Raw genomic sequence first — 19,118 nt, forward strand, 5'->3', positions numbered from 1 at the left:
AATCCTGCGGCCGTAAAGAATGGCTGAATACGAAAGTGAAGGATAGGATAGATATACTAAGAGCCGCATGGGATACGAGATACGATGCTATTTGGTGATGATAAATGATGATGCTACGGATACTGGAATGCAACCCGAGAGTGTTGTATATATATAATGGTTTGAGTGCGAAAGCAGGGGATTAATAGAGGGACAGCGGGGGAAGAGGGAAGGAAATTCTAGGTTGGCGAGAACAGAAGACAAAAATACAACCCACAGTTCAGGATTAAGAAAATGTCACGGTATTTGGGTATGATAAGATTCCGAATCCCAGTCGCGGCCAGCATGCTTCTCATTTCCGGCGTTGCTGCCACATGGCTAGTGGCACGTCCTCTTCTTCGCCCGCGCCGTCGTCGCTGAGTCTCTGCCTTCGCGCACCAGCGGGAGGGGCGACAGCATGCGCGCTATGTCCCTTTCGCACCGGCTTAGTGTTTACCATTTGCGGCGAAGACGATGGGACGGCAGTCGCTGAGAGGGAGCGCCCGGTCAGTTTGGAACCAGCCAAACCGTGCGCATCACCATCCGACTGCATCGCTGATCCCAAAGAAGTCTGGCCGCGAGTATTCGAATGATTCGAATGGGGCGGGGAGCGAGAACGTCGTTGGGGCGAGACACCTCCCGATGGTGGAGGCGGCGAGGATGATGAGTGCTTTCGAGGAGGACCAGACGAGGGGTTTTGGTTCATCACAGGTGGCATAGCGCCAGCTGGCAGCCGTTGTTGCTGCTGCCTAGATTCTTCCATGTTGTAGTAGGAATCTTGCGACTGCTGGGGTTGTGGCTGAACCAGTTTTGGAGGAGCTTGGTGAGGTTGCCGATGAGAGGTATTTTGCGGTGGACGGCCTTTGACCATCCCCCCTCGGTCGCCGTTGTAGTTACCATACTCTTGCTCCATCACCCTGTGCTGCATTTCGTATTGCGGTCCTCTGACTGGCATCTCTGCCGCTCGACGCCCACCGTTGGTCGCTGCTGGCGTCTTGGTTAAAGAACCCCTTCTCGTCCCCTCCTTCCTTTTCATCTCCATCTCCCGTTCTTCTCTTTCCCTCTGCTCCCTTTCCTTCTCAGCCCTCTCCATTTCCGCACTCTCCCTCTCCCGCTGCTCAGCCTCCATCCTCTCCTTCTCCGAAGGATCAACATCAGCGTGACCATTGCCATTAGCCGCCGGTCCATTGGGTACCGGAGGACCCGCCGGCGTCGTCTGAGCCTTGTTAATTACACCGAGGTACCAGAACATTAGATTGCTTATTAGAACCTGTTCATAGAGAGGACGGCGAGGGTTAGCTAGTTTGATATGGCTTAGCCTGTATATCGCGCGTTCGACGTGTATAGGATACCGGGCATAGTTGTTACCACCAGGCAAGGTCGTTGCAAGAATCGGGGATGGCGACGTCGGTGCCCTCTTGGACTGGCCCAGTAACCGTTCCGCTGTTTCACGGCCAGAGGCATTCGAGGCAGGCGAGCTCCCATCGTCTTGCTTTTTTTTCGATCCAAAAAGACTACCGAAGAAGCTGCTGTCTTTCTCCTTCTCCTTCTCTGCTTTCTCTCGTTCCCTTTCCTTCTCCTTCTCCTTTTTCTTCCCACTCTTGTCGCTGCCCCATTTGAAGAGTCCCTTCTGCCCCTTCTTGTCCTTCTCTTTCCGCTGTGGACTAGGAGATAAGGAGATCGAGGAAGCTGTAGGGGGGCTGGATACTGAGGTGTGAGCAGGCAGTGATTCTGTTGAAGCAGGGGGAGAGGGCGATGGAGGGGATGGGGTGCGTGAAGGTTCGTGGTAAGAGGATTCAGGTGATGTTTGGGGACTCAGGCGCTGTGGTTGAGGGTGATAAAGTGTCGGTGCAAGTTCCTCTACCGACGATGATAGTGCCTCGAATTCTGGCAAATCCAGAGTCGTGGGTGTGGGTGGAGAAGTGATGACGGTGGGTAGAATGCTGCTACTGGCCTGGGGCTGCGGGGGCTGAGGCTCGTCTTCGTCACGGGCATAAGCTTCGTATATCATGGCCTCTTCACTGAACGAGTCTGGTCTCGTGCTACTGCGTATGCTAGAGGTTGTTTCATTAGAGTAACTCCTCGACCGTGAAGGAGTATGAGTAGGAATATCTGGTGAAGGTTCGTTATGGTCATGATCACTACTCGACACCTCGTCAGAGGTCCGAGACTCTTTCGGGAGTACGACAGAAGCGCTTTGTGATCGATGCGGTACCCCCCTTCGAGATGAACCGAATCGGTGACCTCCGCCATCACCTGGTAGTCCAGGTTTGCGTATTTTCGTCCGTGCGGCTCGTCGAAGGATCTGGCCAGGCGGGGGGACGATGATTGGGGCATCGGCTTCGTCTGGCATATCCGGCATGTTATCCATTTGGTCCATAGCTGTAGGCCCACATGTAAGGATCGTCGACGAAGAATACTGCAAACTGCAATGTAAACGGAGGTCTAAACCATGGACATACCTGTCGGTGAGATGTTCAGACTAAGACTCCGCCTAAGCATATTCCTAAGTTTCGATGGGTCATCACTCGACGAAGCCTCTTCAGCCAGCTCCTCCAATTTCTGCAAGTCTTTGATGGTAAGCTGTGGACCACGATTACCCATAGCGGTTGAACGATTCCGTTTTAATGGAAGAATCTTGTCCTCTTCTTCGGCGTCGTCGTGCTCTGCAGGCGTATACTGCCGGCTGAGCATAGATTTCTTGCGCGACAACCCCGATAGTGTGCTCGATGTCGACGCAGATCTCTCCAACGTGCCCTCTGACCCATCTGCCGTCCTCGCATGCTCCTTCAAGAAAGCTCGAAACTCTGCAGGTGCAATTTCAGGATGAAGGCTCGCAGGCACCCAAAAGAGATGGAATGGGTCGTCCGTGAGATGGGAGTGATTTGCAGGAGCATCCCCCGCAGATCCTGTGGTCTCCGAACTCGAGCTGTGCGAGGAGCTTGAGGAGTCATCGTGAATGAGTGACGGGCTGCTGCCTGGCGTCGCGGTGCCCGACCAGTAAGTGTTTGTGGGGGAAGCCGGCGGCGATTGATTGGGTAGGTCTGGGTCTATGGTCAATGCGCCTGGCGTCGTGGAGCGGCGTTTGATGTCGCGCAGGGCCTCCACCTCGCGTTGAATGTCGTAGGACGAGGGCTGCATTCGTGGGTGGCGAGTCTTGTAGCTGGAGAAGAGGGGTTGACGAAACCGTGTGCCTGAGTACCTGTGCTGGAGAGAGCTGAGGAACGCTCGGACCGTTCAAAGGCCAAACCAACGCCGCAGTCCACAACGAAACAGAGGGAAAACAGCGCCCCCAGCGAGCGTGGAGAGTGTGTGGATGTGGTGGTGGTAGGGAAGAGGAAGGGATTCTCTGGCCGTGACCACTTCAGTCGCTGCTTTCAGTCACGAGCCCGATATGGCGAATCGAATATGACAACTTTGTTTTGAATGCAAGGCCGCATGCCCGCAGTAACGTACAAGCACAGGGAATACAAAATACGGTACGGCAACGTGGAATTCATGTAAATGTCCTCTCCAAAGCTCATGCTCACTGCCGTGCCTGTCGATTATTTGTCTGGTTCAGCGAGCTGCTCTCGCGCCGGAGCTCTTGGATCACAGCCTGGGGAATGTCAGGGAAATTCACAGCAAGAGGAAGCGATTAGCGACCGTCGACTCACTGCCAAGGCCTCTGGATTAACGCCACTCTCAATCATGCCGATGCACGTCGCGAGCGTGTCTTTGTCCAGTTGCGTGTTCAACAGCTGCGAGATATCGTACAGGACTGTGCAGCACGGAATGAGGAACACGCGATTTCTCTCTGCAGCGACCTACTTACTATCAAGCGTTTGCTGAGCTGAATCAAGCCGGCGGGCTTCTTTCGTTGTTGACATGAGAGTGAGAGATGGCGTGCCGCGTTACGCGTTGAAAACATTTGACGCCGAGAATTACAGGAGTTTGTTTATCAAACAGAGCATCAACTAAGAATCGTCGATGTGGTCGTCGTCGACCCCAGGATCCTCTTCAATCGCCTCAGAACTCATGACCTTTCGATCTTTTCTCTTTCTCCCCGTCCCCAAAGGATCAGGCACCTGCGCCTTCTTCGTTCTCAGGATTTCCATGATGTCTATTCATTTATGAGCGCATCAGCAAAGAGACGCCTAGACGGGAATTCGAAGGACAAACCTAGATGAGACATGTTTTCGTAACCTTTGATGCTTCTCTTCATCGTCAGCCACCGCCGTTGCAGAGAATGTGCGCTCCACAGATTCCAATCCGGATCCAGTAACGTTTTCCAGTCAATCTCGGTATCATCCATGACGTTCATTGAGTCCACCCTAGACCCACCTCGATTAGTCCGACAATCCCCAGACAGCAGGGAAAATCCTACTTGTGCACAAGAATAAACGCGTCGAGAGGACTCCATCTGGGTCTTTGGCCGTCGTTCTTTACCGTTTTGCTTAGTGTATCCGTCCTGGGTGCAACAGAGTTCGTCACAAGCCACCGAAGGAGGGGAATACCAAGCATACCACTTAATTCGACATTGCTGTCGCCCACGGGTGCCACCCATGCGTTCACTGACTTTACCCCAGAATATATCATTATCAATATTCTTGCCTTGCTGTACAGTCATTTCCGTGACAATCTGCGTTAGTCGTTCCTCCTCATCACGCGACCATCCACCTAAATGAACCAAGCGAAGGTAAGTGGTGTCATCACCGTGATGAAAAGCGGTAGAATTACCGGTCAGACGAATGTCACGGTTCACGATGTGATTCCGGTACCTGTCTCGACAGTCTGCAGACATGCGACCCACTCGAGGGCTAACTTTTTCCCATTGTTGACCCAGATCGGCGACAGCCCTGTGAAATAATTAGCAAACACTTCAACAGATGAGGAGAGACTTACTGTTTGAGGAGAGCGTCCTCTTCAGCTGTCCACTTGCCCTGCTGGGCCATTGGATGGAAATGGCGTCGAACATGGTGATACACAGCGATAAGCGGGCGTTGAGGAATCGCAGAAGCTAAAGGAGCATGGATACAGCGATTACACGTACACACTACCTCAAACTTACTGATATCTGACCAGAAAGTACTCTCTTTTGACTTCTTACCAAAGATGATATCAAGGAGGTCTTCTTCCGTCACTTGCTTTTCCTTGGGAGAAGGTTCAAGATCAGCTGGTATGCAGAGCTACAAGGCTTACTTCACGGTACTTGTCAATCGCGTCTCTAAGTTGCTGTTCTTCAATCGCGGAGAATTTCCCTTTCTTGTATACCAGACCTGATCGTCATGACTAAGTACGGTGCTATCTGCTAAAAAGGATACAAACCAACCTTCGGTTTGCACTAGCTCAGCGAGTTTTGTTGTACTCATCCACTTGGTGGCAAGTAGCTGCGCGTGATCGGATGGTATTTGCTGCTCGGCAGACCGCGCGGCCAACGCCTTTATGTGTTTCGGATTCTTCATATTCCGTTGAGGCGGACGTCTGGTATCCGCACCAGGAAGTGGTTTTGGGAGTGGAGTCGCTGGTAGTGGGGTTTCCAGCGCATTTACGGGAATATTAAGAGGAATGTTCGCGGTTGCGGCTGCCTCGTTAAGCGTCTTCAGCACGTCCGCGATTTTAGAGACATCGAGAGCTTGGATGGCTCTTAGAACGTCATCGTTTGTCGCCAGAGAAAGATCGGCGAAAGGAACGCCCATTGGTGGAGGTGCCATTCCAGGCAGGAACCCGAACTGGGGTTGAGACTGCTGGGCGTCATGGGGGAATGGCAGAAAGGAAGTCGGCTCCATGAACGAAGTGGCCATATCCGAAGGCGACTGGGTATCAGAGCTACTCGTCGAGGCCGCCGCTACGATGGCTGATATGAACGCCGCTGTCGATGCCTGTACATCGTCGTGCACAGCGTCAGGCTCTACGGGTGATCTCGGGTGCGACTGATGCTGAGATCCACTGGATCCGCTGTCCGTCCCCTCAACCTGCGCGTGCCCCCCGCCGTGCTTTTTCTTCTTTTTCTTCTCCTGGGGCTGGCTGCCCTCTGCTCCATCGGCCAAACCAGCATCGGATTCGCGTATGCGTTTCTTCTTGTTCTTCTTCTTGGGGTTGAGCTCCCCGGTGGTCTGGTTAAATGCGCTATTTGCCTGATCGATGGCTTGTTCGAGGGCGAGTTGGATATCCGAGGTCAGAGCCTGCGGCGCAATTGTCGACATCGTTTAGGGTAGACTGATTCGCGTTGCGGCGTGACCTCCCCTCTCTTAGCGTGACAGTAACAGCGTGACTATGTGATGGTTGAGCAGTACTCAGCGCTCAGCGCTCAGGTTATATCCATCAACAGTTGAGGTAAGAGTAACGAAAACCTCCACTCTTTTGCAAGATAACAATCCGTGCAATCCGTGTGGCCAAAGTTGATTATTTCTAAGATCACTAGAGTTTTGCTGGCAGGCGCCCTCCGCCGCTCAGTCTGATTGTCTCTCCGTTGACATAAGGGCACTCGACAATCCACCTCACCGTCCTCGAAAATTCATCCGGCATCCCTAGACGTGCAGGGTAGACAATCGCATTCGATTCGAGGCTCCGTCGAGTCTTCTCCGCGAAATTAGCGGTCATAGATGAAGCAAACACCCCAGGCGCGACGGTTACCACGCGCACGGCATATCTCGCCAGGTCGCGAGCCATAGGAAGAGTCATAGCGAGCAACGCGCCTTTACTGGCAGCATAGGCGGTCTGACCAGGTTGCCCCTCGAACTGAAGACAATACCCATCAGTTTAATCATAGATCGAGGTGTTAGATCTGCCTACCGCTGCGGAACTCGAAACAAATATGATAACTCCACGCTCACCATCCGCGGTATCTTCTGGAGCGACTTTGACGAGGTGTTTCAAAGCGATGCGGCTGAGATTAAAGGAGCCAGTGACGTTTACGGCAAGGGTGAAATCCCATCGGTCGAGGGGATGAGGTTCACCATTCTTGTCGATTATCTTTGCAGCAGATGCAACGCCCGCGCAATTTACGACCCCGCCTAGCCGCGCGCCTGTCTCTTGTGTCCATTCCACGGTGCCATCTACAGCGGCCTCGATTTCCTTGACTTGAGTGATGTCCACTTTGAAGAAGCGGACGTGAGAACCGGGTAGGTTCGTAGGGGGTACCGAACGGTCGAATATGGATACGTAGGCATTAGCCTTGAGTAAATCGTGTACGGTGGCAAGTCCCAGGCCGGAGGACCTGTAATGGGGTTCATTGCGAACATTTCAATCATTGTAGGAAGTGCTCACCCTCCGGACACGATAAAAGTTCGATTCTCAATCTTCATGGTGGTACAGACTGAAGAGAGACTGCATCCACAAAACCACGGTGACCATGGCTTAAGCAGCGGTTAAGCATCTCGGCGACCGGCTTCAAAGACGAAGATCCCTATTGGCTGATTGGGAGAACAAGTATCACAGGGGTAGTCAGGAGAGCTCACGTTCCTCAGTCAAGCGATCAGGTCAGCACGTGAAGAGCTCCCGATTTCTGAATCTCGGTCAGACTCGTCCCACCGTTACATTCTGTCCACGTCTGTCCACGACCACAATACTCAGCCCCTCTAATCGCCAGTGTACACATTTTCTGCCAAAACAAAATGTTCAGAGCCTCAATCAACTCTTCAGTGAGTGCACATAGTCATCCGGCCCCGAAATAGCACTTACTGTGAAGAACTAGTTTGGCTTGCTCAGACCTACGCTTCGCACTTCCTTAACGCCCTCACGTCTACAATCGTTGCGCTTTTTGTCTCAAGAAACGAGGGCACAGCTAGAAACGGCCGTTAAATCGAGCCCTGTTGTGCTGTTCATGAAGGGTACACCTGCAGCTCCCCAGTGCGGCTTCTCACGAGCAGTCGTCCAAATACTGGACATGCACGGTGTACCCCCAGAGAAGTTGAAGACATTCAACGTTTTGGAGGATGAGGAGCTACGGAGCGGAATTAAGGAATTCTCGTGCGTCATTTAACTAACCTCGGTGGTGCAAGTCCTTACTCATACCCTTCGACGCGTTCTCAGCGAGTGGCCTACGGTCCCACAGGTCTATGTGAATGGGGAGTTTGTCGGTGGATGTGATATATTATTGGGCAGTGAGTAGTGATTTAATCAACGAATTATACAAGCTTAGAATAACTCTATTCCTAGTGCATCAATCGGGCGAATTAGAAACCCTTCTAGTCAAGGGGGACGTTGTCGAGGCCACGCCTGAACCAGAGCCTGCTGCTACAACTGGAACATCGTCCTAATTTTCTGAGCAGTACATATTTTAGTTGCCCATCTCAATAGACTTTACGAATATTACTCACATTTCACTCGACGTACTCAACGACACCACCTGCATCTAACCGTCCCCGCCTGACCTTCTCGCCCCTCGCGCGCAACAGATCTTCCACAGTCTTCAGCTTCCCTTCTTCCGTGCTCTCTTTGAACCACCCAATATGATCAGCAATCAAATGTCTACATCCATATGTTGTCGTAGTCAGATCCAACTGTTTTTACTGAGTTGGAGGGAAAACACGAGACTGACCGGTTCTTGCAGCCAGGGCACTCCACGAGGACGATCCCTCTTTCATACGCCCGTTTCGTGAACGTGTGGGTGGACCGTTCGTTGCATTCGCCCGCGGTGCATGTGAAGGTGAGGGAAAGTCGGGGTTCGAGGACGTCAAGTTTGATTTCGGAAGAAGTGGCGAGAGCTGACGGAGCTGAAGTCTCTGGTGTCTTCGCGGTGGGTTGAGAGGTATTCCACCTTGTTCGACTGACGGAGAAGTGGCGCGTACACGCTCTGCTCAGTGCCGTAGTGCGGGGTGTCCTACACGAAGCAAGGAGTGTTCCGCTGCGAACAGTAGCCGAAGACGACCGAGAGAGACGAGATATTGCGGCGGCGAGCATTAGAGGATGAGTTAGAGTTACAAAATCACCGTTTGTAATCTTTCACTGGCAAATTCTGACCGTGAGAAAGCAGTGTAGTGGTACAGGATTTATGTATTTCCTCTTCTTGTAGCAGGCAACATCTATTCTACAGCACAATAGATACAATAATTACGTGCGCCGCTATATACCTCTTGCTCAGAACGGATCCGAGCAAGCCTCCCTTTCTACGCGAAAGGAAGTATGTAGGTAGGTATGATGGCCAAGACTGTGGAGTCTGCCACCAACGTGAATTGGGACATATCACGATGCTAGAGCGTATCCAGCACCGGGAATCCCAATTGCACACGGTGTGATTTTGACGGGTGCCCAAGTGAGCCTCCGTTATGTCCCACCGTTGGTATTACGAGCGAATCTAGCTCGCGCACGAGACATAGATTCGCGTAACTCTGGGCTCTCCCAGGTCGTTTCCTCTTCTTTCCATCCACGGTGGTTGAAGCCCAATTCCGCATCGACGGAAACGCCGCGTACGTGAGAGGGTCGTGAAGGGGGAGTGTGAGGAAGAGACCGAGGAGAGGAATCGAAGGAGGACGGTTCGAAATGTGTGGAGTGATAGGGAGCTGAGGATATAGCGGCAATAGCAGGCGGGGAATATGAGGGTGGTGGGGAACGGGTGAATTGAAGAGCGGTAGGGGGGTTCAGCTGTCGACGTGAGCTTCGACGAGAAAGAGATTTGCGGGTGGGAGAAGCTAGATGGTCATCCTCTTCTTCCCAGGCACCGCTACCATCGTCTTCCTCATCTTCCTTAGCGTCGCTCATGACGACAACTTCCTTTCCAAGGGCCTTCTTGCCCTCTTCAATCAGCTTGGCGAGCTTGTCGCCAATCCAATCCATCTGCTCGTCGACGGGGTCGTCGGCAGTGGAGGTGAAGTCGAATTCTGGAGGTGGGGGTGCAGTAAGGGCCTGAGCCCTGGATGTGGAAGCGACGGGGGCGAAGACTTGTTGTGCATGTGTACGGGGGCGTGGGCGATGGCGTTTGTGTGTGGATCCCGCAACATGTCGCGTTTTGCGACTGCGAGGGGTAGTTGGGGGAGCTTGTATGGCCTTTGGCTCTTCGATTTGGGATTGCTGGGGCTGCTGCTGGTCAACGGGGGTCCAGCCGCCCTGTTGATAGGGAGGGGGTGGTAGTTCTGCTGCTTCCTTGCCTCGATCTCTCCATCTGTACGTCTCTGTCAATACAGGGCTATGAGTCGGCCAAAGGGGTACTCACAATCGGTAGACGGTTAAACCTACTGCCGTTCCGATGAGGGCAGCACTAAGGGCGGTGGAGACGATTGTTCCAGCGAGGCCGCGACGACGCTTAGCAGGCGGGAGTTCTACGCGGAGGACGATCAAAAGATTGGATGAGTAAGTCATGATCAACCGGTGATAATGGCGCAAGCAGGATAAAGAATGTGGTTGTAAATAGGACTGATGGAAGAACTGGATGCGGGGTTGTATGGCAGAGATTGAGGGAATGAAAGGATGCGGAAGTAGGTGAATATCGAATATTTTATATACATGTTCCCCAACACGCGAGTTCGTGTATGATAAGCACGTGTATCCAGCATGCGCATGAAACACCTCGCGACGAAAAGGCTTGTCCTCAACAGATATGAGAAACTCACCTGCAACAGCATCTTCGTCTACGTACTCCACTTGATGGAAATCGTCCCTACTGATAGTGCCTCTTGTCTGCTGAGCAGCCATGGCTCTGTACTTTGCTGGGGTATCGATATAGCCACTCGTCGACGCGAGAGTTGCGGCAGATTCGCTGGGGGACGCAAAGGCAGGATCCCAAGCTCTCTTCCTAGATAAAGGAGGAAGAGGAGTCCGAGAAGGGCTCGGTATCGGACGTCGGCGTTGGAACTTGTCCTCCGTGGGTAGAGGGGCTGTTGTATTGACAGTCCGGCTCCTGATCCGCTCATCGTCTCTGGTGTTCAGACGACGCGTTGGAGTCTGAGGCGGTGGTACAAAAGGATTTGTGAGTCCGGGAACATTGAAACTGAAGGTAAATGGAAAATTGACGGGCATCGTGAGGTCGTGGTGGGTCGTGAATGAGAAGGATTCTCGCTTTGCGGACTTGTTTAGAAAATGGGGCAACTCTGTCAGCGTGGGAAGTTATCCTGATTTGGGTGATACGGGACAGGGGCCATCATGTTGCCGACACATGCAGTGCCTCATATCGGTGACTGATGCCTCGAGGATGCCGTGCGTGCTCGAGGCCATCACATTATAAAGTTCTGTCATGTCTAGAAGCTACATATTGTCTCAGAAACAGGCCTGTGTCGTTGGCTCGCAATACCTGCGGTAAAGCAATATGTGTCACGTGAGAGAAGGAGAGGTGATCGGGATTTCGACCTTTTGAACCTGAACTCGACCAGCTCGCACTATGCCTCCCCAGCCAGGAATATTCTACGACTCGAAGGCCAAACAGCACAGGAACATATATCCAGACTACTCGGACTTGGATGGAGACTTCCCATACCACCACAATCACGCAGTAGTTGCTGGTCCGAGTTCAAGGCCTCACGGTATGCACCATTTTCTGACATTGTCTCCGACTAATTCAATTGTCTGCTTGAAAGTTATCGGTGATGACGCGAGGAAAGAAAAGAAGAGAAAAGAGCTTGCCGGAAAACTAGGGAAGGAGATGAACGAACGCCGTGACGAGTGAGTACTTTCCGCTCATGCTCGCCACAACACATGGACAACCAGGTATCGGTATCACAGCGGCCGCGCATTCGCCGAAACCCTGAACCACCTTCAATACACGACCCAACAGCTGGCTACCAAGCCAGAAGACAATCCTTTATACAACCTCCGCTTGCTGCCTCTTTCATTAGAACGATCGGCTCTGTTGGCGCAAATGGACGCGGAAGAGCAACATTCATTAGATTGCGTGCAGGCTGCCTACGACGAAGAAAGGGAGCGTGTAGAAGATGAGTGGAAGCGGGGACGCGATCGGGTACGGGAGCGTTTGCTCGAGGGTATAGAAGAGCGTCGTAGGAGGGCCAGGGAAGAAAAGGAAGGGGAAGGTACCGTTGGAGGTAAGTACTCTTTCGCGTTTACATCGGGTTCCTGCCACCTTAATCCCTCTTCCTAGATCCTACACTAGATTCACAAAGCCGACCTCATATAACGAGGAAGCTACGAAACAAAATGGGAACATCGCCACCACCAACGCCTATGGGTGCTCCAGGATCGGCGCTTCAGAACGGGAGTGGACTCAACAGCGGCGTAGCTATAACGACAGGTCCATTCTCCAATCCACATTCACTGTCGGTCGACGAGCTACCGTCACCCTTCCCCCTCCCTTTGACCTCGACTACCCTTCCCAGCGGCCTAGGAGCTGGCGCCAATGGCACTGGTGCCAGCGGCGCAACAACTGGCCGGCGTCGGCCCAAAGGCGGAGGAGCTCAAAGTCAGGCCATCGGAGGACTAGGCAAGAGCTTAGCGATGTTGGCTGGCTGTAAAGAAGCCGAGGCAGACAGCGATTTGGGCGAGATTCGAAGAGGAAATAAACGTCGGAGGGTTACCGCCACGACTGTAGGCAAGAACGCGGTATAGCCGCGGGTGAGTGGTGGGTATATCTGTTGTAAACTAAATTGTAAGTCGCGATCATGATGCGAATGTACGTTCCCTTCGGAGCAACCCACTGACGAACAAATTTCAGACTTTGTAATTATTGCGCCCTCGGCAAGCAATAGCATCGTGGTCGTGGCGTGCATCCACTTTGGTAGTTACATTGAGTGTGATGACTGTGCGCGCTGTTCGTAGACCCTGCCGTACCTCCGACTCACGCCCCTGCTTGTCTATTATCATCGGAGTCCTCGCGATGGTGGCTGCGAAATGATGCATGATCCCAAATCAATTCGTTATCGATCCCGTGGATGCAGGGCTTACACATCTCCTTCTCATTGTCTACATTCGATGTCGCGCTGCTGCTGGGATAGAACGGAGAAGCCCCACTTCTATTCACAGGTCCGCTTCGGGACCACCACAAACCGGTGCTATAAAGAGAAGGAATTGTCGTAGCTGCCAAGTATCTTCACCCTGTGCATTACCTCCCTCCCACCACAGCAAGTACATCATCTCAACTATGAGTTTCTGCGAGAACTGTGTCAAAGGTGCGTGGTCTCAAGAGATCACCTACTCTTGGTCTAACGAGTTGGATAGGTGTCCGTCATGAGGGCACACCCGAAGGTAGGGTCTTGTCAAGTCCTGATATCAGACTATTCGAAATGGCGACCACACAGGGAAATGGGAGACCTTGGGCGGTGTTGAAACCTATGTCGCTACTCCAACTGTGGATTATCCCAAGAACAAGGTGATCTTGTTCTTGACGGATATCTTTGGTCCTTCGCTTCCCAACTCCCAGGTATGTCGCAGCTACAGCAATGACGTTGCTGTTCATGGACTAAAACTCGCTCTATAGTTGCTGGCCGATGACTTCGCTCGCAACGGCTTCAAGGTCAGACCATAGCAGTTCATGATGGCAACCGCATCATCGAAATACAATCTAGGTCGTCATTCCTGATATTTTGAATGGAGATTCTGCTCCTCCTGATGCTCTCAGTGGAAATGTAAAGAAATCATATCTCTATCTCCATTGGTGCCAGGAGGATTGATCCCCTTCCACCAGACCAGCTTCTCCCTTCAGGATTGGTTCGTAAACCACACTCCTGCGCACACCCGGCCCACGGTCGATAAGGTCGTCGCCGCCTTAAAAGAGCAAGGGGTTACTGACATCGCCGCAGCTGGCTACTGCTTTGGTGGTACGTCCCTACATCATCTTCTCAGTGCAGGGAACATACGACTGAGCACGAAATCTAGCCCGGGCTGCCTTCGACCTCGCCTTTGATGGGCTCGTCAAAGTCGTCGTCGTGTCTCACCCATCTCTCCTCCAAATCCCCGACGACTTGGAGGTTTGCCCCACTCCACATGGTTCCTATCTGCGCTCTCACACGACGTTTCTAGAAATACCTTAAAGTATCTAAGGCACCACTGCTGATTAACAGCTGCACAGACGATCCCCTATTCCCTCACCCCTCGCAAGAGAAGGCTGATGAGGTACTCGGGGGTGGCAAGTTTGCACCTGGATACAAGCGTGAATACTTTGAAGGGTGCGCTCACGGGTTCACTATCCGTGGCGATCTCAGCGATCCGAAAGTGGTCGCTGGTAGAGAGGGCGCGTTCAAGGCCTCAGTTGAGTGGTTGATTAAATATCTGTAGAAATTGCTGCGATATGTATTTGTACTGGTCTTCGAATGTCGGTTTTTGAGATGTCTCCTGTCGACCGGCCGTTGCCGCAGTCACGTTTCGGAGAGAGATTAGCGCTCTCACTAAATTGTGCAGTAATTGTCCTTTCCCTCCGCGCCATCGTGAACATCAGCGAGCTCGCTGGACGGCTCAGTGACTAGCTCCCTTCCATCCCGACACTATGAAATTACTCTCACTCTCGTTTTTGGCCTGCGCGGCCGCCACATTCGCCAAGGTTGTTGTGAACATCCCGCCCAGCGATCAACTACCCAAGATAGCCAGGGTCGACAAACCATATACGTGGACTATATCCCCAAAGACGTTTACTTCCTCCAACGGCGAGCTCGAGGTCACCGCAAAATCCTTACCTGGCTGGCTCAGCTTCGATCCTAGTACTCGCACATTCTCTGGAACGCCAGGCGCCGATGACGAGGGCAATCCGAATATTGTTCTCCTCGCTAAGGATGGCTCCTCGTCAACTTCGGACGCGTTCACTATCTGCGTTACGCCATATCCCCCGCCTACTCTGCGCACTCCCATCTCTGAACAATTCCGCGACGTCGCAGCTAATTCTGCGTTATCTTCTGTATTCAGCCTGTCTCTGAAGTCTGCCTTAGCTACCTCAAATCCCAACGTCAGAATCCCGCCTTCTTGGTCTTTCAGCATCGGTTTCCAGGAGACGACGTACGTGGCAGAAAACGCGTTCTTCTCTGATGTTCTTGGCGTCGACGGTTCTCCCTTACCCTCTTGGATGTGGTACAATCGCAAGGCTATGACTCTCAACGGCGTGACTCCCAAGGAAGCGAGCCTTCCGACTCCTTACACCTTGAACCTTGCCTTCTTTGCGTCCGACCAGGAAGGCTACTCCGCCCTATCAACGCCATTTGACATCGTCGTTGCCCGTCACGAATTATCTCAATCGGCGACTTCTCTTCCTACAATGAATTTCACCGCAGATGCGTCATTCTCAATCAACTTGCAATCCCCTTCGGACTTTATGGGCCTACTAGTTGACGATCAACCACTGCACCCTGGAAATATTTCGACATTGGCATTGGATACCTCTTCGTGTCCCTGGCTCACATACAATGAAGTCAATCGATCGCTCAGTGGTACGCCGCCTAGTCAAGCACGCGATTGCAAGCTCCCGGCATCTGTCGCAACTACTTTCAACCAAACCATACGGACTGAAGTATCGATAGCTGCTGTTCCTTCCTTCTTTAAAGCCTCGGCGCTTCCTCCTGTTCAGCTGAACGAAGACGGGTGTATACACTTCAACTTGGCAGAGTTTTATGCGAAGGATGGCGATGTCCATGGTGAGGATGCGGACGTCTCCATGACCTGCGATCCCTCAGCCCTCAGTAATCAATTCGGGTTTGACAAGGCCACGGGAGAAGTGTCCGGCTGTATATCCCGCGGCGCCATCCAAGATGTCATGTCCTGCTCATTTACTGCGTTTTCTCCTTTGACCCACTCCACTTCGCATTCGACCTTGCCAATTGCCCCACCGCCTTCTTTACACCACAAAGGCTCTGACAATCTTCCTTCCCAGTTGTCGGCCGTCGCTCGCAAGAGGCTACACCTGGGGCTTGGTATAACTTTCGGTATGATTGGTGGTATGTGCTTGATTGCAGCTGGCCTTGCCGCATTCCGACACTGTGCTACTGTCCGCGATTCCGCGCTCGACCTCGAGGCCAATCAGAAAGCATGGACTGAGAAAGATAAGAAGTGGTACGGCATCGAGAGCATGAGGCGCAAGCCTTCGGACAACACATCGGGCTACGGGAGTACTGAGGCTTTACCTCGAAACGGCCTCGACCTTCAGGATATTTTCCGGCCTCCGCCTGCTGTGGTTCGAGATACACCTGGTTACGGCGATTTAGGCCACGGTCCTGGTTTAAAACCACCTTCTGTTGCTGGATCTAACGTCATGAGCAAGCGCGAATTCTTGACGAAGATAAGAGACACCGTCCGGCAAGTTAGCGATCAGTACCAAAGAATTCTTCAAGGAGGCCCGGCTCGCCCCGTCATCGGAAAGCCCATCCTGACGACTCCTCCCGAGGCACACACCTCACCTGGGCCTATGGACGAATCCTTAAGCTATACTCCAAGTGGAATAGACTCCTCCCTCAACTCCCCCTCTTCGTCTATTGCTGATAGATCGGTTCCTCGCCGCAGGGCTGATTTTGCACCACCAAGGTCGCCTGACTCTGACGCCCTCTTGGATGCCGGAGGATCTCGCCCGGGCTCGTATGGGTCAAGTGGTTCATTGGCCTCGGCAGAGACGCACGCAGCCGAAGCTGTGGTGCATACGGCGACCCGAGCAACGAGCATACGCAGTGTCGGACTCGACACCCCTCAGCTCCCTCCAGCCACTCGGCCTCGCATTGTACCCTTTACAAGCTCAACCCGTGTCCCGGTGCCGCGCATCCCAACTGGATCGGGTAAGGAAGGCGGAAAGAGCAGACGGATTCCAAGTCAGAAAGCCCAGATAGTCCACGATACCGAGAAGAGTGGTAGCGGTGATGACCTCAGCCTTGGGATCCACTATGTTCGTGCTTTGGGCGCCGATCAGCGGACCGTCGGGACCAATGCCTCTATGCCAACGGTGTCCACGAATGCCAGATCCTCGTTCTCTTCACTCGAGTCATCGCACTATGACCATTCTGGGCCATCAATGCAGAGAATGCTCGTGCGAGCGGAGCAGAAATTCCATTTCAGAGTTCCCGTTTTCCTAGAGGATTCACCTACCACGTATCTGCAACCACGTAGTCTGACTGCGAGGCTCGCATCAGGCCTCCCTCTGCCGAAGTTCTTGCGCGCTGATTTAAGAGGGAAACAACAAGGAAGCATCGAGTTCTACGGCACACCTGGACCGGATGATATTGCCGATTACGACGTTGAGATCTACTCCGGAGAAGATAAATGTGTCGCACGAGTGGCTGTAGAGGTCGTCGCCAGAGGGTAACCCTCCCAGTGCCATAAGGTACGTGGCCACGACCTTCCCGTTCGGTAGTTCGTCGCTAATTTTCGATAACAGCGTTATCGGATTTAAATCCGTAAATTTGTGTTACCAGCCAGTTACTAGACTGCAGACTATACCATAGACATCCCCAGTGTTATACCCACATACTGTATCCATATTCCTAATGCGCTGTGCACAAACCTATAATCCATGTAATCGTATTTGGCTTGAAATAACTGGTTCTATGATTGCAGACAGGAGAAAGCGAAGCAACGAGAATACATAACATTATAGGCAAGTATCCATTGGAGTGTGGTGGCGACAGTATGTAACATCTAACAACCCATCGAGTTATGTCTCGAATCCGGCGACGGTCTCCCCATCCCCTCGTGATCGCCTCTATGACTTCCAGATAAGGATTGCCAGTGAGCCAACGTAGAAGTAGATGAAGTGCTTCGTTTCTAGACCACAAGCGATGTCAGCCCCATGCATGCACGAATACGAAAGATACTCCCAAGGCCACGTTGAAAACGGTGGGGTGGGAAGGTGGCCGTCGGACGGGTGAGATTTGTTCACTGACCATGAGTTACATAACTCCCAAAGTTCTTGCCTACAACGACGTGCCATGTAGGAGTGTGCTTTCGGTCGAACTCCTTCTTGATGTAGGCAGCTATGTCTTTTTCGATGTTGTATTTTTCGAGAGCTGCCGACGCGATGTCCACGCTCTCCTGCTGCATCTCCTCGCTCATATCGACGTTCTTAATGATGGCCTTGGGGCCTCCGACACTGCTTCCGGCGTCCTTTGCATGGGACCCGGCGTCGGTGGAAGAGGAGGTGCTGTCGAGTTTTGTATCCATTGCAGTATGCGGTATGTGGGGGTGTGCGTACGGATCTGGAGTCTGGGGTGAGCTGCGCTGCAAGGGGTCTTTTATACAGAACTTGGACAAGGTGCGTACCTCACGCTTGGTGCAAGCTACACGGATGAGATGAAAGATGGAAGGAAAGCGTGAGGCGTCGAACAGGATTAAAGGAGAGGACAGGGTTGACGAGCACGTGGTCTAAGCGCGTATTCAAGACTAGGCTGCACATGGCCTGCTTCAAGCCTACTCACCTTTCCTTCGCGCCATCTCTTTAACCACAGAATCCAGCCATTCTGGCCGTCAAAATGATCTGGTCCACATGCGACTACTGTTCTATCGTCACACGCAGCTTTCTGTCCGTCTGGCCTATTTTAATGGCTGTCTGTCGATATATTACATGGATGCCACCCTCAATTAATGTGGGGAACACGTCAGGAACGCTGCTGCATGTTCGGGATTTACATCAGCACCCATGCAGCAGCACAGACTCCTGCGTCTATTAATGCCGTCACATTGGTTTGCGGGAGAAATGTGATGTCTATTCTCAAATCGTGCCACATGCTCAGCTCGACCTGCAGTCGTGGTCTATCAAACACCGTTCTTCGACGCGCTGAGGCCCATTTATCACCTCAGGCCCGCAGAAACCCAACTCACGGCCACGGAAGCGGATTAAAGCAACATCGCGCAACGGATTTAGTACATGTACTAAAGATAGCGCAATGTGACACTGGCCGGGCTACGGAAGCAATTCATACCGGTACGAGGATATAACGACTGTAATGACAACAGTGTTCTAGCGCGTGCACCGATGCACGTTCCCCTCCTTGTGGTTCATTAACTTCTAATGACACCAATCATGCGAACGAATTTCGAAGCCTTGTTGCGCGACTCATGTTGCAGTTGGACGTGGGATGGTGTAGTACGTGATAACATTGCGGCAGCGAGGTTGGACTTCCCCTAGTAACCCCAGTGATACGAATCTGCGCCTTCTCCGATCAGTCTCTATATGTTGAGGTCAGAAGTTGAACCAATGTCGCCCATGTGTTGACATTCTATACTTAGGGAGAGGTTGGAGCGGTGAGGTTGCCGATGCATCTATTCTTTCTAAAGTT

The 19,118-nt window shown here is 52.4% G+C and overlaps 11 protein-coding genes across 11 annotated transcripts; 4 read left to right on the plus strand and 7 right to left on the minus strand.

The window, feature by feature from the left end:
* Positions 1-331: 331 nt before the first annotated feature.
* PC9H_006503 (uncharacterized protein) lies at positions 332-3,159 on the minus strand (the record flags this gene model as incomplete). Its single annotated transcript, XM_036776051.1, has 2 exons — positions 332-2,400; positions 2,481-3,159. The coding sequence occupies 2 exons, from the start codon at positions 3,157-3,159 to the stop codon at positions 332-334; spliced, it is 2,748 nt and encodes a 915-aa protein (XP_036632070.1).
* A 385-nt stretch (positions 3,160-3,544) lies between these two features.
* Positions 3,545-3,887, minus strand: PC9H_006504 (uncharacterized protein; the record flags this gene model as incomplete). The annotated part of the gene is made up of 3 exons (XM_036776052.1): positions 3,545-3,616; positions 3,675-3,778; positions 3,833-3,887. The coding sequence occupies 3 exons, from the start codon at positions 3,885-3,887 to the stop codon at positions 3,545-3,547; spliced, it is 231 nt and encodes a 76-aa protein (XP_036632071.1).
* Positions 3,888-3,974: 87 nt separating this feature from the next.
* On the minus strand, positions 3,975-6,203 carry REB1 (RNA polymerase I enhancer binding protein; the record flags this gene model as incomplete). Its single annotated transcript, XM_036776053.1, has 9 exons — positions 3,975-4,120; positions 4,180-4,331; positions 4,385-4,468; positions 4,524-4,677; positions 4,738-4,856; positions 4,903-5,017; positions 5,069-5,150; positions 5,200-5,276; positions 5,330-6,203. The coding sequence occupies 9 exons, from the start codon at positions 6,201-6,203 to the stop codon at positions 3,975-3,977; spliced, it is 1,803 nt and encodes a 600-aa protein (XP_036632072.1).
* Positions 6,204-6,417: 214 nt separating this feature from the next.
* Positions 6,418-7,304, minus strand: PC9H_006506 (uncharacterized protein; the record flags this gene model as incomplete). The annotated part of the gene is made up of 3 exons (XM_036776054.1): positions 6,418-6,738; positions 6,793-7,216; positions 7,267-7,304. The coding sequence occupies 3 exons, from the start codon at positions 7,302-7,304 to the stop codon at positions 6,418-6,420; spliced, it is 783 nt and encodes a 260-aa protein (XP_036632073.1).
* A 309-nt stretch (positions 7,305-7,613) lies between these two features.
* Positions 7,614-8,258, plus strand: GRX5 (monothiol glutaredoxin grx5; the record flags this gene model as incomplete). The annotated part of the gene is made up of 4 exons (XM_036776055.1): positions 7,614-7,640; positions 7,694-7,968; positions 8,032-8,102; positions 8,158-8,258. 4 exons carry the CDS (start codon positions 7,614-7,616, stop codon positions 8,256-8,258), a joined length of 474 nt encoding a protein of 157 aa, XP_036632074.1.
* A 63-nt stretch (positions 8,259-8,321) lies between these two features.
* Positions 8,322-8,901, minus strand: PC9H_006508 (uncharacterized protein; the record flags this gene model as incomplete). The annotated part of the gene is made up of 2 exons (XM_036776056.1): positions 8,322-8,469; positions 8,540-8,901. 2 exons carry the CDS (start codon positions 8,899-8,901, stop codon positions 8,322-8,324), a joined length of 510 nt encoding a protein of 169 aa, XP_036632075.1.
* A 363-nt stretch (positions 8,902-9,264) lies between these two features.
* Positions 9,265-10,953, minus strand: PC9H_006509 (uncharacterized protein; the record flags this gene model as incomplete). Its single annotated transcript, XM_036776057.1, has 3 exons — positions 9,265-10,099; positions 10,151-10,256; positions 10,548-10,953. 3 exons carry the CDS (start codon positions 10,951-10,953, stop codon positions 9,265-9,267), a joined length of 1,347 nt encoding a protein of 448 aa, XP_036632076.1.
* A 358-nt stretch (positions 10,954-11,311) lies between these two features.
* On the plus strand, positions 11,312-12,489 carry PC9H_006510 (uncharacterized protein; the record flags this gene model as incomplete). Its single annotated transcript, XM_036776058.1, has 4 exons — positions 11,312-11,453; positions 11,508-11,592; positions 11,653-11,969; positions 12,026-12,489. 4 exons carry the CDS (start codon positions 11,312-11,314, stop codon positions 12,487-12,489), a joined length of 1,008 nt encoding a protein of 335 aa, XP_036632077.1.
* Positions 12,490-13,021: 532 nt separating this feature from the next.
* PC9H_006511 (uncharacterized protein) lies at positions 13,022-14,154 on the plus strand (the record flags this gene model as incomplete). Its single annotated transcript, XM_036776059.1, has 8 exons — positions 13,022-13,049; positions 13,099-13,125; positions 13,179-13,300; positions 13,358-13,393; positions 13,446-13,505; positions 13,565-13,697; positions 13,756-13,847; positions 13,900-14,154. 8 exons carry the CDS (start codon positions 13,022-13,024, stop codon positions 14,152-14,154), a joined length of 753 nt encoding a protein of 250 aa, XP_036632078.1.
* A 208-nt stretch (positions 14,155-14,362) lies between these two features.
* Positions 14,363-17,149, plus strand: PC9H_006512 (uncharacterized protein; the record flags this gene model as incomplete). The annotated part of the gene is made up of 1 exon (XM_036776060.1): positions 14,363-17,149. One exon carries the CDS (start codon positions 14,363-14,365, stop codon positions 17,147-17,149), a length of 2,787 nt encoding a protein of 928 aa, XP_036632079.1.
* Positions 17,150-17,545: 396 nt separating this feature from the next.
* On the minus strand, positions 17,546-18,003 carry DYN2 (Dynein light chain; the record flags this gene model as incomplete). The annotated part of the gene is made up of 2 exons (XM_036776061.1): positions 17,546-17,607; positions 17,727-18,003. 2 exons carry the CDS (start codon positions 18,001-18,003, stop codon positions 17,546-17,548), a joined length of 339 nt encoding a protein of 112 aa, XP_036632080.1.
* Positions 18,004-19,118: the final 1,115 nt, after the last annotated feature.

This window comes from Pleurotus ostreatus, assembly GCF_014466165.1.
Source record: "Pleurotus ostreatus strain PC9 chromosome Unknown scaffold_4, whole genome shotgun sequence".
In the NCBI taxonomy this organism is placed as follows: Eukaryota; Fungi; Basidiomycota; class Agaricomycetes; order Agaricales; family Pleurotaceae; genus Pleurotus; species Pleurotus ostreatus.